This window comes from Ranitomeya variabilis, chromosome 6, assembly GCF_051348905.1.
Source record: "Ranitomeya variabilis isolate aRanVar5 chromosome 6, aRanVar5.hap1, whole genome shotgun sequence".
Lineage (NCBI taxonomy): Eukaryota > Metazoa > Chordata > Amphibia > Anura > Dendrobatidae > Ranitomeya > Ranitomeya variabilis.
The window spans coordinates 286,055,268-286,072,881 of record NC_135237.1 but is presented as its reverse complement, the minus strand read 5'-3'; the positions used below and the strand labels follow the sequence as shown (position 1 = coordinate 286,072,881).

General features: G+C 42.5%; 1 protein-coding gene across 1 annotated transcript in view; it reads right to left on the bottom strand.

Moving 5' to 3' along the window:
• MYO10 (myosin X) overlaps positions 1 to 17,410 on the bottom strand; it is a 243,549-nt gene extending 226,139 nt beyond the window's left edge. Inside the window, exon 1 of the mRNA XM_077269704.1 lies at positions 17,071 to 17,410. Within this exon, the coding sequence (XP_077125819.1) occupies positions 17,071 to 17,091 (21 nt within the window). The 5' untranslated portion in view covers positions 17,092 to 17,410. The remainder of the gene's footprint in view (positions 1 to 17,070) is intronic.
• Between the last annotated feature and the right edge of the window lie 204 nt (positions 17,411 to 17,614).

The following is a 17,614-nucleotide window of genomic DNA, read 5'->3' as shown; positions in this document are numbered from 1 at the left end:
GCTGCTGATAAATCAGTGATCTTAGAAAAGCTACAGCAAGTAGACCAGTAAGTGACACAACACTGGAATTGAGGTCTCTTCCCCTATATTGTGATGTTTTCAGATTAGGTGGCAAAAATCTGGTGACAGATTCCCTTTAAATTAGAACTAGCATCCATACATGGCTTTTATATACAGTATATGCTATCTATAACATGGACCTGCCATTTTCCTGGCAGTCTTGTATGGGGACACCGTAATGGCTACTATTGAATGAAGGGCTATGCAGTAAAAGAAATAAACTTAGTAGCAGCTCTAATAAAAATATGCAGCTAAAACAATTGTGTACGTGAACAATAGCATTGTGCACATAGTAACTCACAAACCTATAACTGAAAAATCTGAGAGGTAAAAAGATCAAGGTGTTAAAGGCAGAATTGTAATATAACTGCTTGGCTCATAATGAAGGGAAAGGGCTTTGGTCTGTCTGGAAAGATCAAGAGTTAGTAGTTAAAAATATAACTCTTACTCATTAGGAAGTCTGGGTGGGCAGAGGGCAGAGATGAATGGCAATTTAATTTGCCACATGGTCAGCAAGGCGGTGCTGCAGGAGGGTGCGACACAACAAAAAGAGGCATAAAATGAGGTCTTTATTCTGGGCAGTTTTATGAGCATTAGCTGAAACACTCGAACCTTATAAATAGTTATGGGCAGAGCGCTCAGACCTGCGGAGTGTGTGCAGCTTGCTCTTTATTCATTTCATTGGTAAGAAGGCAGTCTATATTAATGTCAAAAGAGGCTGCTAGAAAGGGGTCATTAGAGTTCAAAAATAAAAAATGAAACGAGGGACAAAGTAAATTCACATAAGTAATAGCACCATTTCCCCATGCAGATTGAATACATGAATAGAGAGTAGAGAACCCAAACTATAATGTTCTTACCCCGGTGCTGAACTATGGACTTCTCGTGGAAGTATGTTTTACAGTTCGGGAGTCCAAGGAGAGAATGAAAGAGATAGAGAGAATTTTCCAGCTCTAAAGTTTGGGTCCCTATTCATTTAAATAGAGTTCAGGTTCAGATTCGGGTTCAAGTTCTGGTACCCAAACCGAACTTTGGACTAAAGTTCAGTTGGGTACCAGAACCTAAACTTCCACGCGTCCGCTCATCCCTATATATGAGCCCACTTACTGGAATCCATTGTCTATGGATAGGTCTACATCTTTTCAGGTGGCACTCAGGGGGTACTGTCTCTCCTTGGAAGATCCAGCTAATGTATGGACTTTTACAGATGTATGACAGCTAAAGTTTCCTCTCCTCCATATCTAGTTTACTTTCCTAATGCCTATTATTTTGGTACGAGGTGTCCACTTTGCATAATATTGACAGTGTTAGGGCATATTACACTTGTCGACCAGCGGCTATAAACAAGTGCCACTTGGCTACCTAGAAGGTCGCTGAACAACCTGCATAGAGGGACGACCGCATTTACAATGTGCAGTAATAGATCGTTCTATACAAATAGGATGTCAATGTTCTCACCAGCACATGCCATGCCAAGCACAATGATTTTTCTAAGCCAGCCAAAAGATCAGTGCACCCTATGAATGAGTTTTTTTTTATTTATCAGGTGATCTCCTGCCTCTTTACACTGCCCGATTATCAGGAAACAAGCATTCCTAGGAATAATTGATCCCGATAATCGCACAGTCATTAAATTAATGGGGTCCATCAGTGCATTGTTGGTACATGTGACGTTTCTGACTCAGTTTTTGATGTTCGGCTCTACTGACAGGGCAGAATAATTGAGGTGATATATAAGCGGATGTGAACACAGCCTTAACTTAATATGCTCAGGTTCAACTTTCAATTGATATGACTGAAACAATTTTATATGGAAAAATAAGTTCAGAGTAATGGATCCAAGCAGGACAGAGGTTCGGAGAACATTGGCTTCCAAATTATGTTGATTTGCTAGAAATTTCTTATATGAGAATACTCCTTTAACTTTGTGTATAATATGTACAAAGAAAATGGAACGAAAGCATAGTACAAAAGACAGTCCCTATAAAATATTCTCCATGAAATTCCAACTACTGGAATAGCTTAGGCCTTTCACATTTGAGCCTTGAGCTGTATGCCACTTGTACTGTATGCCCATAAAGTGGCATAAATGTTGAAGCCATTCTTTGGAGCAGTATAAATCTGATAGAAATCTCACACTACATGTGAACCGAGCCTTATCTCCGACTATCAGACAGTCAGTCTACGGGAAGAGTGCAGAACAACAATCTCTATATAGAAAGATTAAAGATAAATAATAACACGAATACTGAGAAATATATTGAAAATTAATGAATCATGTACACTTATCATACTTAAAATATTATTTAAACACAAAATGACTTTTCTATAGGAAGTAAAATCATTGCTCTCATCACAAAATATGAAAAATGATCATTGATGTATAACAACAAGCACTACATGTCTTCTATGGCAAGTTTCATACTGTTCACTAGAAAGAGGCTTCTTTCGAATAATGCTCAACTAAAAGGTAATCTACAGACTAGATTAACTGAGGATCAGTCAGGTTAATAAGAATCCATGACAAACAACCTGTAAATGTCAAGTCTGTGTGTGAAGGCTGTTATTTTATATCAGCATACACGATTTCCCTTCAATGTATATTGATTTAACCACGAGAAATCATTGTGTGTACTGCATATATGAACAAAATGTAAAAATAACATATAGTATTCATCAGATGATATGTGCAGTGCCAAGGCAGACTCCATAGAGAAGCTGCAGAGTGAATACATTATACTTTATCTGTATTAACTACATAAGGCTCCTTACTCATAAGCATTCTTTATTCTTTCTAACACAGTGGTCCCCAACCTTTCTTACCCTAAGGCCATGTGCACACATTCAGTATTTGGTCACTTTTTTACCTCAGTATTTGTAAGCCAAAACCAGGAGTGGAACAAATAGAAGAACGCGTCACCACTTCTGCCTTTTTCACCCACTCCTTAAGCTCTGAGAAATGGTTGTGAGCCACAACTAGAGCTTTCGATTAGCGAAATGCAGTCCTCTTTCCACCCACAGTAGTGATTCCCAGGGTCCACCATTACTGGTATGAGAGCCAAAGCTAACTACAGAAACCACACTGAGACCATGTGCCCTCCTCCCAATAGGCAGTATTCTTAAATCTAGGGGTTCCCACTTTGCCCCCATTTGGTATTCTTGCATCAAGAACTCCCATCACACTATAACAATCCTCTAACTAGCTGTATCTTCTTTAGTTTAAAAAATATTACCTTATTATACCCACGCCCAGTATAAGTGCATCCATATCTGCTCCTCTGTGCTGGATTACTCACAAACGTCACCATTTGAGTCCTGCTCTTCAAAGCTGCTTGCTAGACCAGGATGCTAATGCACAAAGCCGGAAACTAGCCATGAGCCACATTTCAGGGGCCTGAAAGCCAAAGGTTGGGGACCCCTGCTGTAAGCCATTTCAGTGATAATTAGGAAACATCTGGTTTCTGGATGGTTATAGCTGACAACATGGTCACAAAGTTTAGTTGAGCACAAAATAATGTTTGATAGCAGGATCAGGTTAAACAACAGATAGTCTTGGGAATTCTACCTACAGTATATGCCCTTCTTACACCTTAGGCTACTTTCACACTTGCATCTCGTGACGTACGTCGCAATGCGTCGTTTTGGAGAAAAAACGCATCCTGCAAAGTTGCCCGCAGGATGCGTTTTTTCTCCATAGGGTTGCATTAGCGACGCATTGCCACACGTCTCATCCGTCGTGCGACGGATGCGTCGTGTTTTGGCGGACCGTCGGCACAAAAAAGTTCCATGTAACTTTTTTTGTGCATCGCGTCCGCCATTTTTGACCGCGCATGAGCGGCCGAAACTCCGCCCCCTCCTCTCCAGACTCCGACGCAAGTGTGAAAGTAGCCTAAGCTAGCTATTGTCCAAACAGTGGTTCGGCTGATCATTCAGCCCAGCATCCATCTTGCTCGCTCTGCCAAGGGCTCCAATGCTCTGTATATGAGAGCTGCTATCAGAAATCTTTGTCGACTTCTTAACTCTCAGAGAATATCGGACATGCTAGATCCTTATTTTTTCCCCGACACATGATGATGAGAGTCAGGGGCAGTAATACACATTACATTGTCAAACATATAATAGCCCAATGGTAAGCAAAAAAACAATAGTGGACAGCACTTGTAAATATATACTACCACACCAACTGGGTGATAAATAATAAGTCACTGAAAAAGTGAACCCAAATGTCCAAAAAGTATATGATATTTCTTTATTAGAGAATAAATAAATGTAAAACATAAATATAAAGAGGTGCCTCACAGAGGGTACATGTATAATGGTCAGATAGTTACAAGCATGCAATGAAGAAAATTATTGAGAATTATTTGGGGTGTCTAGGTAATGACCTAGTAACAGTGTACAGATTACCATCTATAAATACCCTGGTATTTTAACACTAAACATGCATATATTTAATACAGCTCACAATATAAGATAGTAATTGTGGTATTACCTATAAATGTGGATTTAGCTGCAGCCAAAACCAGAAACCATTACCATGTCCCTCTACCTCGACGCGTGTTTCACTCCTGCTTCTTCTTGACGCCCCAGAAGATAGGGTAAGTGATAACTTTCAAACTTGAGAATACTCGTTTCATTGAATTTTCATGCAGCAAGTGTGCAGTTCAATTATTGTACTATAACAACGGCTAAAGACTCTGCAATGTTCATTTCAGCAACCATTGCACACCATTTATTTTATATTACTGCCTTTGTAAGTGTGAATAGCTAAAGAGGAAGGCAATCATTCTGACCAGGAAAGAGTGAATCTTCCCTCAGACCAGTTTTTAGAGGATTTGAATGATCTTTCAGGTCCAAATGAAACTTTCTTTAAATAAGAATAAGAAATATGTAATGGACACTGTAAACCATTTCATATTGCAATCTACATAATAAGTATCGTAAAGCGAAGAACCACTAGAACATTCTCTACATTCTGTGGTACGAATTTCATGCCACAATCCTTTGTGTTTGTCATCATAAACACATCTGAAAACCGAAACCTGCCCTTGTAATCAGTAACACATGTTGGTCAGATAGTATATGTATTTATTTTTAATAGCCCCAAAATGAGCTTTCATGTCTAAACAACTTGTGGCCAATCACTCTTGTGCCCGTCTAATTGACTTCATTCTTCAGTGGTAATTGGAAGTAATTGGAAAACCCTTCTGTTACAGATTCCTATCTATGGATAAGGCAATGTATGGCTTGTATTAGGAGGTGGGGTGGGTGAGGGGCTGTGGGTGAAGGGAAAATGTAAACAGACTTTTTTTCGTGAGACCTTGCTGCTATTTTATACAACTAAAACCACAGGAGACAAAAGAGAAAAAGTTGTTTAGTACAGTAAGAAAAAAGGCCAAACCTTAGCAATTAACGACAAAATAATTTCTGGCATCTACTGTGGTTCTTAATAGAAAAGTATTACATAAATTTGGTGTTGTACGTTACTGTCCTCAGCGGTCATGTGCTCTGCATGCCAGAACTACTCCTGCGGATTGGCTGCTGCAATCACATGGAGGATGTACAGCTTGTGATCCCCGCAGGGAGTACACAGAGATCGTTGGTGGTCACTAGAACAAAAGCACTGAAGTATACTGAAAAGATTAATAGTGTTTTTTTTTCCATTAACCTATTTCCTGTTCTTGGATAACTTTTTATAAATCTCAAAACACCCCCTTAAAGTCTAAAAAAAATGGCCATTATCAAAAGCCTACTCTAGACCAAGCCTAATTTAAGATCATTAAATAGTTGACCATGCAGTCAAAGGATAGGCATGGCTTACTATTTCAGTTTATTAAGCCCAGAAACGAAGCATGGGTGGCCAGCTGTCACATAAAGACGGTGGCTTACATGTTTATTGCAATATACAGGGCAAAGAGAAGAGTCAAAACCTTGCTGTCTCACTCTCCTGACAAACACACAGTCAGCTCTTGGTCCAAGGAAATCCATTGTTAATTGTTATCAGGTAGACATGCAAAGTTCAAAAGGTGAATGGCCTTCTCCTATGTTAGGGTCAAACAGAAAACGGATTGTTCCAAAACACATAGCGCTCATTCCACCGTTCAACTGCTATGATAAACTGAGAATATAGGATACACCAATGTCTATTGTGCTAGTCACTCTCGTTACAAGCAGAAAAGGATAAAGTGAGGGCGTATAGTGTGGGATAAATACCTTAGGCGTAATGTATAAAAAGCATCCAACATGGGTTATAGATACACATATGTCCCTGAAAATGGGAAAATTATTCTTTGAAACACTGAAGTTCTGAGAACTAGTCTCCTTTATCCATAAAATATAACACTTGCTGTGTGTGATTCAATGGCTCTCCATTAGAGCTAACATTTCAGTTTTAGGCTGTGTTCATACGAAGAGTTTTTGACATTGCGTATTTTCACTTCACACAAAACCTGCACATTGAAATTACGATACTTGGAATCAGTTGTCCCTAGCAGGAGAAGGATTCACTGGCACATACTAAACCATTAGGTTAAGTTCCCATGATGAGTTTTTGGTGGTGAATTTTCAATGCTGAGTATTTTCACTGCTCCAAAAAAGCAGCATTTTACAGTTCCACCCCACTGGATGGGACTTATAGAAATCTGAGGCCCTCTGTCCTTTTTTTATGCTGTGTATACTGACCTGCTGTGAGTGCTTCCAATCCACAACATGTCACTTTCTCTTGTGGGTACGCTGAGTTTTATGTGCAGTTACCCCGTAGACTTGTATTAGAAGCGAAAAATCCGCAGGTAAAAAATGCACATACGATTTCAGTGTTTTTCTGGTGCAGAAACACACTAAACGCATGTAATTCATTCATGACTGCATCAATAAAGTTTTGTCAAAGCCTAATACCAGGAAGTGTTTTAAAACAAAGCAGCTTTACTTAAAACAAGACACACCAAAAAGAGACAAAACCTCAAGAACTTGACAAAATCGCATTTGGAAAAAACACAAGTAACCTAATTTACCTGTTAAGTGCAGAGATTCTGCAACATCAAAAACTCACCAAATACTCATTGAGGTAACGAAGCTTAATGTGATGTACAATTCTACCTGTGTATGTTGCAAGTGGCTCTTTCAGACTAGAGACTGTACTCATGTTTAAAGGGGATATCCGGGAGTTTAAAAGAAAAAAAGTGCCTAGCCACTAACAGGCAGCTAGTTGCCATTTTCCCCTGGCACAAAGCGGTCACAGACCTGCGCTGACATCACGTCAACAGAGCGGTGGTATCTTGTCCTGTTGACAGGGCGGGACTACTGGTGTCATGTTGAATGACAGCTGGCTAATTGGAGGAAGCAGGCTGTCAATCAGCATGAGACCAATAGTCCCACCCTGTCAACAGGAAGAGAAACCACAACAGGGAGCAGCTGAATCTCCGGCAGGAGCGGTCAATGACCGGCGCCAAGTACAATAGGCAGGTAGTTGTAGCAACCTCATGCCTGTTAGTGCTTAGGCACAATTTTTTTTTAAGTCCTGGATATCCCCCTTTTAAGTGGATAGAATGAAAATCAGTCAGAGAAGATGCAAATAAAGGATTTTAATACAGCCACGTATCTCATTAAAATAACAGATATTTCAGGAGTCTGTGGGTAATTCACCGGCTATAAATTGGTTACATGCAAACCTTTGTGTATCAGCTGTTGGTGTTAACAATAAGTACTCTAACACTGTTTCCTGGACATACTAGGAGTGCAAAGGAATGAAAGACCTACAACATATCTCATGAAATGGTCCTCGTATATTATATATTATCGTCAATATCAACCAGACTATCAGGGTGTACTTTACTTACTAGACAACTGTGCGCTGATTTTATTCACATATTATATTTTTGCAACACCCAGGGCTTTCCAGATCACAGCTTTGCATTGAAGACTCAAAAAAGTTTCAAAAAATAAAATAAAAGATAGAATTTGCCCTCCATTGCTGAACCATCCATACCTTCTCATGCAGATACATTCAACATTAACTGAAAGTCTGTTCTTCCAGGATTTCCCAGGTTTCTGGCTACCTGGTGAATCAGTAGCCGTCAGCAGATACGCACTGTCAGTTACTGACGTCACAATGCTGTTTAAAAAAAAAAAAACAAGAGCTAACAAGTGAAGCAGGTCAGGAAGCTGCACCGGATCCCAACGCTTTATTCCTCAGCACACCAAACCGGGTTAATTATTAGCAGCCCTTTCAAGTTAACCTGTTAAAAGGAGGGACGAGAAAGCTCCTTCCCCCCAGTAATGTTTCACCTATAGAAGTGTTTTTGATCTTGTAAGCTCATATACAGCAGGGTTGAAAGCAAGCAAGCCTGGTCTAGGAAAGGAATATGCAAAGTGTGCAAAGCTCAGCTGTACTTCATGTATATAAAAGCAGCCAGGATGATTCCCACCTGCCCGTCTGCACTGCGAGCAAACAATAGGCAGGTGTTGAGAGAGAAAAAGACCTAACAAAGAAGTCTGTTCCACATAATAAACAGCAAACATGGTTCACTTATGTTACAGTATGGGAAAATGTGCATCAAAACTGTGACCTACACAACTACAATGTGACAATATATGTTAATGGTTAACAGTTTAAAGGAGGATAACCTCAGAGTAAATGCCCTACAGGAGTATATGGAAGTCACAGAGGCAATCTTCCACCAAGACTGGTCTTAGGCTACTTTCACACTTGCGTTTTTTTGCATACGTCGCAATGCGTCGTTTTGGCGAAAAAATGCATCCTGCAAAGTCGTCTGCAGGATGCGTTTTTTCCCCATAGACTAACATTAGCGACGCATTGCGACGTATTGACACACGTCGCAACCGTCGTGCGACGGTTGCGTTGTGTTGTGGCGGACCGCCGGCAGCAAAAAATGTTACATGTAACGTTTTTTTGTGCCGACGGGCCGGAACTCCGCCCCCACCTCCCCGCACCTCACAATGGGGCAGCGGATGCGTGGGAAAACAGCATCCGCTGCCCCCGTTGTGCGGCGCTTGCACAGTATGCGTCGGTACGTCGGGCCGACACAGCGCGACGGCCCCGTACCGACGATAGTGTGAAAGTAGCCTAATACATCTGTCTTTATAGACCATAAGGCATGGATGGGCCGTGGGTCTCCTTGTCCAAACTTGACAGCCTCATAGGGCTATATGAGGATGTCGAGTTGTTGGTCAGTCTGTGCATCATGGTCATGGTATGGATCATAAAACAGGGATGTGTGTAACCAGCCTTGGGATGTGTGTAACCAGCCTTGGGATGTCTTACTATTGGAAAAATACCAAGCTGCTCCAAAAAAAAACAAAAACAGATCCTAAGGATATGCAGACCCAGAACACGCCTTTAGGGACTTTACATTAGAAACCGTAGGGGTTTTACTACACTCTACATTACGTTGGAGTGAAGATGTAGTCTATCATTTTAAAGGAGAGATGGACAAAACCCTTTATCTAAGTATAAGGAGGAATACTGAAAATAAACATACTTTGAAAAGTTTCTGTAATGGTTATTCCCATCTTCATAAATAGGCATTTTTAATTAGTGCTTATAAATCTAAGTCATTTACGGCTTTTTCACATTTTCAGCCTCTCTTTAGATAGTAACATTTCTTTTGTCTACAGCTCATTGCCTTGGAGACTGACCACCGCTGGTAGACAGAAGAACACACGCATTGCTTACAAGCTCTTTTTCTATTGACCTTGTAAGCACTGTTTTGATGCTGGCCAATATCGCTGGAGCACACTGTAACCTCCTAATAATGACCAGATTCAGCAAAGTGCTTACAAATTAAACAGTAGTGGTCGCTCCACCAGACCACAAGCTGTAAACATCAGAAAAGTGTTAATATTTCAAGAATGGATATAAATTTTAATAAGCTGTAAATTGCAAAGCAAACACTATCTGAAAAGATCGTACTATGAAAATGGGATGTCTTTCTAAACAATTGGTGCTAAAGGTCCAACACAATGGACAAATATATGACTTTGGTCATAAAAATCTATGGTCAAATAGCTACATCCAGAAATGTTGATGGTGTACCACAAACCTAATCTAACATATGTATAGGTAACCAGTAAGCTGATGCTGTGCGTATTGATCATATTGACAACTAACATGGTACATCTAGTTGAAGGACATAGGTGCTAAGAACTCCTTATAAACATGTGGCTTACATAAAGGTCATTTATTGAAACTATACAAACACCATACACTCAATGTCTTCTCTGAGTCTCCAATGTAACGCCCAGTATCAGGCCATGTTCACACGATCCTTTTTTTGATCCTTTTTTTGATCCTTTTTTTTTCAGGTCCTGATTTGGAAAACCCGCAGTGCAAAACTGCACTGCAGATTTTCCTGCAGTTTCTTCTGCAGATTCCTCTGCGGGTTTTCAACAGCACTTTCCTATTGGTGCCTGTTGAAAACAGGAGCTGAATCCGCAGAAAGAAGTGACATGGTACTTCTTTTTTTCTGCAGGCAAATCCTCGCGGATTTGCCTGAGAAAAAAAGGATAGTGGGCACAGCGGTTTTTGTTTTCCATAGAGTAACATTGGACTGTACCCTGCATGGAAAAAGGACCTGAAAAAAAAGGATCAAAAAAAGGATCGTGTGAACATAGCCTCAAAGGGAATCATTTAGAGACAAAAGCATAGAAACAGTAAAAAGTCCCACAAAGTCTACCAAAGCCCCATCTCCAGGGAGTTATGTGTAATGTCCATGAACCATTTACATATAAAGAATGGCTCCTTATCAAACGGCTTCATACTGTACCCAGCTTTGTATGCAAGTGCAGCGCCCCAGAGTCCTGGTCGTTGCAGTACTGTGGCTCCGCCACTAAGGGGAGTGTCTGATGGCACTGAAGGAGTTCATCTAATCAGGTATCACAGACACCAATACATTTCACAGCTGGGCCTCCGGGGGGAGCTAAGGGTTCTATTCACTAGGCCACTCCCCACCATAGTGGGTAAACTGGGGGTCAGGCAGGAAGTTAGATCAGAAAGCTGACTGGATTGGAACCAGGCAACACCTTGTGGCAGAGGGTGTTGTGGGGGAAGAGACAGTAGGGTCTCTGTCAGGGGTGGGATCCTGACAGAGGCTTGGCAACTTGAACGAACGTAACGGGACCGCGCCTGCTCCGGGTAGTGGCGGTGCCCAAGAAAGGATTAGAAGCGAGATAGATTGTGCTGAGTGAGAAACGAGATCACGCAAAGGAGAAATACCAGTAGGAGTCGTGCTGTAAGACCGGAGCAACATCCTACTGAGGCGCACTACCGGTGGCCGGAACGCCGAGGGAGTATCATAACATTCAGCTTCAAGCAATACTCTAAACAGCGGCAGGACAGTCAGTCTAAGGCGGGCTGTCTAACTCAAATCACCTATGCAGTCTTGGGGGGCAACTTGTGGAGAGGGGCGACTCTAGGGTCCCGGAAGAGCTCCGAGCCTACCCGTCAAACGGGTGCCGTCCCAACCAGAACATCAGGGAGGGACGGAGGATTAGAAGAACATCATTTAATCGAGTTGTGAGGGAACTTAAGAAACAGACACAACGGTTGTGGGGGACTTTCCGTAAGCACAGCAGGGGTGGACCACAACACATAGCGCTAGAAGGAAGGCACCGATTTCCACCTGTGAGGAGAACTCTGGAGGTGCCATTGGACCGGCCGGACTTGCGCAGCCTGGTGAACCGTATTCTGGACTGTGGACTCAGAGATCTTCAGTAAAGAGGTAAAGAGACTGCAACCTGGTGTCCTCGTTATTTACTGCACCGCACCACCACTACCAACATCTGACACATCGTTCACTGTGCGCCCCTCGGCAGGGTCACGGACCGGGGCCTAGCCGCCGTGACAACCCCAGAGCAGAGACTCGTAGGCCCGGTACCGGGTCCCCCTCGGCCCTGCGGCGGTGGGGGCGCTACACATCTTATACATGGCTAAGCAAAAAAAATTCCAACTTTCAAGTACTTTGATATGTAAAAGACCTATGCCTCTTTTTATCTAGATTGGACTCCATACCCATTAGGGTACCGTCACACAGTACCATTTACATCGCTACGACGGCACGATTCGTGACGTCGTAGCATCGTATGATTATCGCTCCAGCGTCGTAGACTGCGGTCACACGTTGCAATCACGGCGCTGGAGCGATGCCGAAGTCCCCGGGTAACCAGGGTAAACATCGGGTTACTAAGCGCAGGGCCGCGCTTAGTAACCCGATGTTTACCCTGGTTACCAGCGTAAACGTAAAAAAAAACAAACAGTACATACTTACATTCTGGTGTCTGTCCCCGGCGTTCTGCTTCTCTCCACTGTGTAAGCGCCATAGCCGGAAAGCACAGCGGTGAGGTCACCGCGTCACCGCTGTGCTCGCTTTCCGGCTTGCTGGCGCTCACAGTGCAGAGAAGCTGAGACGCCGGAGGACAGACACCGGAATGTGAGTATGTACTGTTTGTTTTTTTTACGTTTACGCTGGTAACCAGGGTAAACATCGGGTTACTAAGCGCGGCCCTGCGCTTAGTTACCCGATGTTTACCCTGGTTACAAGCGAACGCATCGCTGGATCGCTGTCACACACAACGATCCAGCGATGTCAGCGGGTGATCAAGCGACGAAAGAAAGTTCCATACGATCTGCTACGACGTACGATTCTCAGCAGGGTCCCTGATCGCTGCTGCGTGTCAGACACTGCGATATCGTATGGATATCGCTAGAACGTCACGAATCGTACCGTCGTAGCGATCAAAATGGCACTGTGTGACGGTACCCTTAGACTACTGTCGGACAAAACCTGCCGATATCGAAGGGGTCGGCCAACAATCTCAGAGATATAGGACACATGCGCCTGATAGGTGCAGAAAATGTGCAACACAAAAAACTCACCAAATACTCATTGTGGACACTTGGCTTAAAAGTTTTTCCAATTTTTAAAACCCTTTATCATATCCTCTTTTATTGTCTGGGCTACACTGTGACTGATTGGTTTTAACTATTAAGGGGCAGCTGCAGTCCACCCAATTGCATGCAGCTCAATGGACTGCTTTGAACTATTTGAGCTAAATAGTTAAAATCAATCAGTAGAGCTACAAAAAGTTGCAGTGTAGCCCAGGCCGTAGGCCATATGAACTATGAGCCAGGGAAGAGATGTGCAGCAATGAGCTGCATTACAGCCATCAGCTTATTCTTGGGGTTGGAGAAGCAGGATCTAAAAGCAATTAGTTAATCACTGGGGCATATATAGGTCTCGCTCACACTGGTGTATAACACGGCTATGCAATGTTTTATCGGAAAGCACTCGGCCCAGTGTTATACTATGGAGCAGTGCAGATCTTACTTTCTAATGCCGATTCGGCTTGAAAAAACTATTTTAGTAAGCTGCGAGTGGCTCCAATACTTGGACCACGCTCACCGTACTAGTCTATGGGTGCATAAGAAACATCGGACTGCAGTCTGATGCCATCCGAGTGCAGTCAGATTACCGTGTACAAAGGCAATGGTCAATTATGCTCTCCATCTTCTTCTCCGCACCTCTGCAGTGAGTCTTCCATGTGACAGAATCGGATCACACTAAGATGACACTGACAGAGTTTGAGCAGAGTGTCATTAGCAGAATCAGCCCGATGAGAGAATATACGTCATAATCAAATGAAATTATATGTCTGTGACTGTGGGAAAAATAAACCTAGGAAGCATTCTCAGCATTCAAACTGAATTTATGAGCAACTAATGGTGTAATTAGTTGTGGAAACCTCAAGTGACAATCTGCTTATGGTCAGCTCTTATCCGGTCATTTTCATGTTATATAATAAATGTTCAGGGAAGTTGTCCCATCTGAGATGTCCATTTGATATTTTTTTTCCGCCGTATTTTACATGGTTTTCCAGTGTTATTATGACCCTAGAAACCTCCTGGTGACTAACCTGGAATCTTGTGACAACGAGCTGAGAACTTTCTATAGTAATATCTACAGCCATTCTACTTTATCGCAGCCACAATCTGTCTTTCCACTCTTTGTTCTCGGAACTAATTGGTATAGAATTTAGTATAGTTTCCAGATTCACAATAAGATTGTAGATTTGATAGAAACAAACTGGAGTCAGGCCAAGTGTAATATTTTTCTTCTTGTATATTCTCTGGAACCCCACATACCATCCCCCAATTGGATTGTGCTGCAGCCCCTTTTACAGACCTGGGTGGGATTCTCATCCAGAATCTATACCCATAGCCATGAATAGAGCGTGAGCCAAATGTGAAACAGAGCCGCATCTCCAGAGCTGGAGCTAGACTAATGGATGCCAGATTTGGTCACAGCCGCACAAGCAGCAATGCCATTTTTTGTTGTAATTTGCAGAGAGTTTCTGGTAGAATTGTCTCCTCCATATCCTCAGCCTCCTAGAATGTGCAGATAGTAGATATAAACAAGTCTATGAAACAACCTACTCAGCACAGTCCGTGATAAGAAATCACATGAATGGATCATTTATCGCAACTACTTTTCCATGAAAATGTTGTCTTGGCCGTCAGCTACGGTAATTTAATTTTGTTTTGTTTTTTGAAAAAGAAGAGTTTATATGCGGCGTCTGTATTATAACGGGGTGAAAGTTATGTTATGGTGCACGTTTGGACCCCCCAAAGATGACTTGCTGCCGATCTGGTAAAGCATTGCCCCATTTATAGCTCTGTGATTTGTTCCAAGCTCACTACTTCAGCACAGAGCTGTGAAAGGTTCAGATTCATCTACCTCAATGAGGTTGACTTTCAATTCTCTGCTCAAGGCCTGATCCATTCTGAAAATATCTGTTCCTGCAGACTGCACTATGTTAGGATACATCACATGCCCCAGTCGGAAATATTCATGGTGGACCACCAACAGTGGGAATTCCACAGCAGTTGATTTTTACTAAGGATTTGGCCTTGAATATGGTGTGGTAAAGCCACACATTTCATCCATGCATCGCAAAGCGAGAAATCCACGGTTATTTCTGCAGCAGAAATTGACATTACTGATATTTCTGAGAACTCCTGCTTGATATTACTTTAAAATCTCATACACAGTCCTGCTACTGTAACACCCGTGCATGACACGTGTGCACATGGCCGAAAAGCACAGATTTAAAGGGAAGCTATCATTTGATTCATGCTGCCAGAATCACAGGAAGCATGAACCAGACACTGGCTGTGTTATTTCAGCAGTGTAGGCTTACTCTGAAACCTCACAGCCAAACAAAGACTATACATCTCAGGAGACTAGTGTGAAGCCCTCATCCCCTTAACTGAAAGGTCTGCCCCTACACACTTACATAGGAAGAGACCTGTCAGTCAGGGGGATCGGGGCGGGGAGCAGACACCAGTGTGACTAGGATCAGTCATCTGAGTCAGTCCGGGGTCTGGCTTTTCAAAGTATGATGTCTCTGATACTATAAAACATACAAAAACATGCAATAACGCAGCCAGTGTCTAAATCATCGTTTGGGCAGCATAAATTGATGACACATTCCCTTTAAGGCCGCAGTCACACTAGCAGTATTTGGTCAGTATTTTACCTCAGTATGTGTAAGCCAAAACCAGGAGTGGGTGATAAATACAGAAGTGGTGATGTGTTTCTATTATACTTTTCCTCTGATTGCTCCACTCCTGGTTTTGGCTCACAGATACTGAGGTAAAATACTGACCAAATACTGAGTGTGTGAACATGGCCTAAGAGGGTTATACACTGACTGACGACCTAGATAGGCCATCAATGTGTAACCAGTTGGGGTCTAGACCATACAATCTTGGGAACTAAAGAGCCATGGCATTTTCTGAAGTACCACCGCCTCTTCAGCGTTTACCTATTACCACCACCTCTTCAGCGTTTACCTATCGGTGTATCCTGAATTCTGGTTGTGCTTGATACTGCAACTCTGCTCAATTTACGTGATATATTCCTTTAAAGGATCACTTATAAATATCATTAATTTTTGGTAATAGTGAAAATAAAAAATTCACCAATTGTCACGGATGCAAACAAGTCAAGCAAACAAACAAACGTCTCCATTTTTGATCTCCTTTGCCTAGTTATTAATCTGCTCTTTACTTATTTGGCACTATTAAAGAATGGGGGGAGAAGGATGAAGGAACTGCTTTGCTTGCTATATTGTCTGAACAACATTTGACAACTGAATTTTCCATACAAGACAATACAAATATTTCCGTAGAAAGATTTGACCATGAATAGATTCTCATCCAGGAGTAAGTTATGAACGTTTGATCTACACCTATGGCCAAACCTACAGATAATGCTCTTTATTTGACTTTATGTCCCCAGCATTCGTCTCCAGACATGTGGTTTGTCCCTCTCTACAGAGGGTCTGCGCGCCTTCAGCTTCATATATCAAGGTATCCCTCACAGGAAACCCAAACTTTAGGAAAAGGAAATACCAGAGCTCTCTGTGAGGAATCAGGCAGATTGCCATCCCCTTGTCTCAGACCCAGCACCTAGGCTGATGTCCTCCACCAGACAGCAAAGTATATCACAATAGCCCCAAGTTCGAAGCCTGCAGTGATGTTTCCATGTGGAGGTACCCCTACTGCAGTAACTAATAACACGGGGTAATGATGCAGTTTATATTTCCTTTGCACAGCATCTGGGAATGTTTTCTAAGTCACTTTTCCTGTTACCAGGAGAAAACAGGAAAGTCAAATACAATACCAGAGCCTAGAATTTAGGAACGGTAGTGAATATGTAAGCACAAAATCCAGCTTATATGGTACTTCACATTAAACAATGTAACATCCCCCTCTACACACAAACAGCTTTGTATCAAACACAATGCAAGCACACACTAGAGGTGAGAACTACAGAGGTGACCACAAAGCCATCAAGTGGCCACTTCACTCCTAATGTGAGCCATCACTTTCTGCAAGAAAGTCCTACAGGAGGGAAAATAAATGCAAACAGACTAATAATCACGTATCAATATAAAATGTAAAGCCCACAACCTCCAGCCGCAGACCCAACTCACCTCTGTGAAGAAGTTGTCCATTGTTGGAGAGTTGTAGCCTCAAGAAGCCAAGTAAGATCCCGAGGAAGCATGTGCTACATGTAGTAGTATATATCTGGCTAGTTAATCCATTCTCCCTTCTGTAGTATACACCGGGGATCAGTAATGCACCTTCATCCGAGTCTTTGTCCTTCTCCTGAGTAATTAGTGGTACTGCGACAACTGGAGGCTGAGGTTCTGCTAATGAAGGTCTGGCTCTGGAGATGTCCCGAGGTCCAGAACTTGTCTCCTGGATCCTGGGGTTAAGTTGAACTAATTTGGTGCAGACTCCCGGCTCTGTCACTGTGCTGACTGTGCTTTGCCTCGGCTCATGCTGCTGCTGGAAGTCTAGCCCTCCCAGTCCCAGTGTGAGATCCCTCCCCTGGAGCTGCCAATCACCTCCAGCCTGCAGACGTCTGTAATTCTACTACTGGGAGTCTGGGATCTCCTGCAGAAGTCCTACTAATAATACTGGTATTGGGATCTTCTGCAGAAGTCCTACTAATAATCCTGGTACTGGGATCTC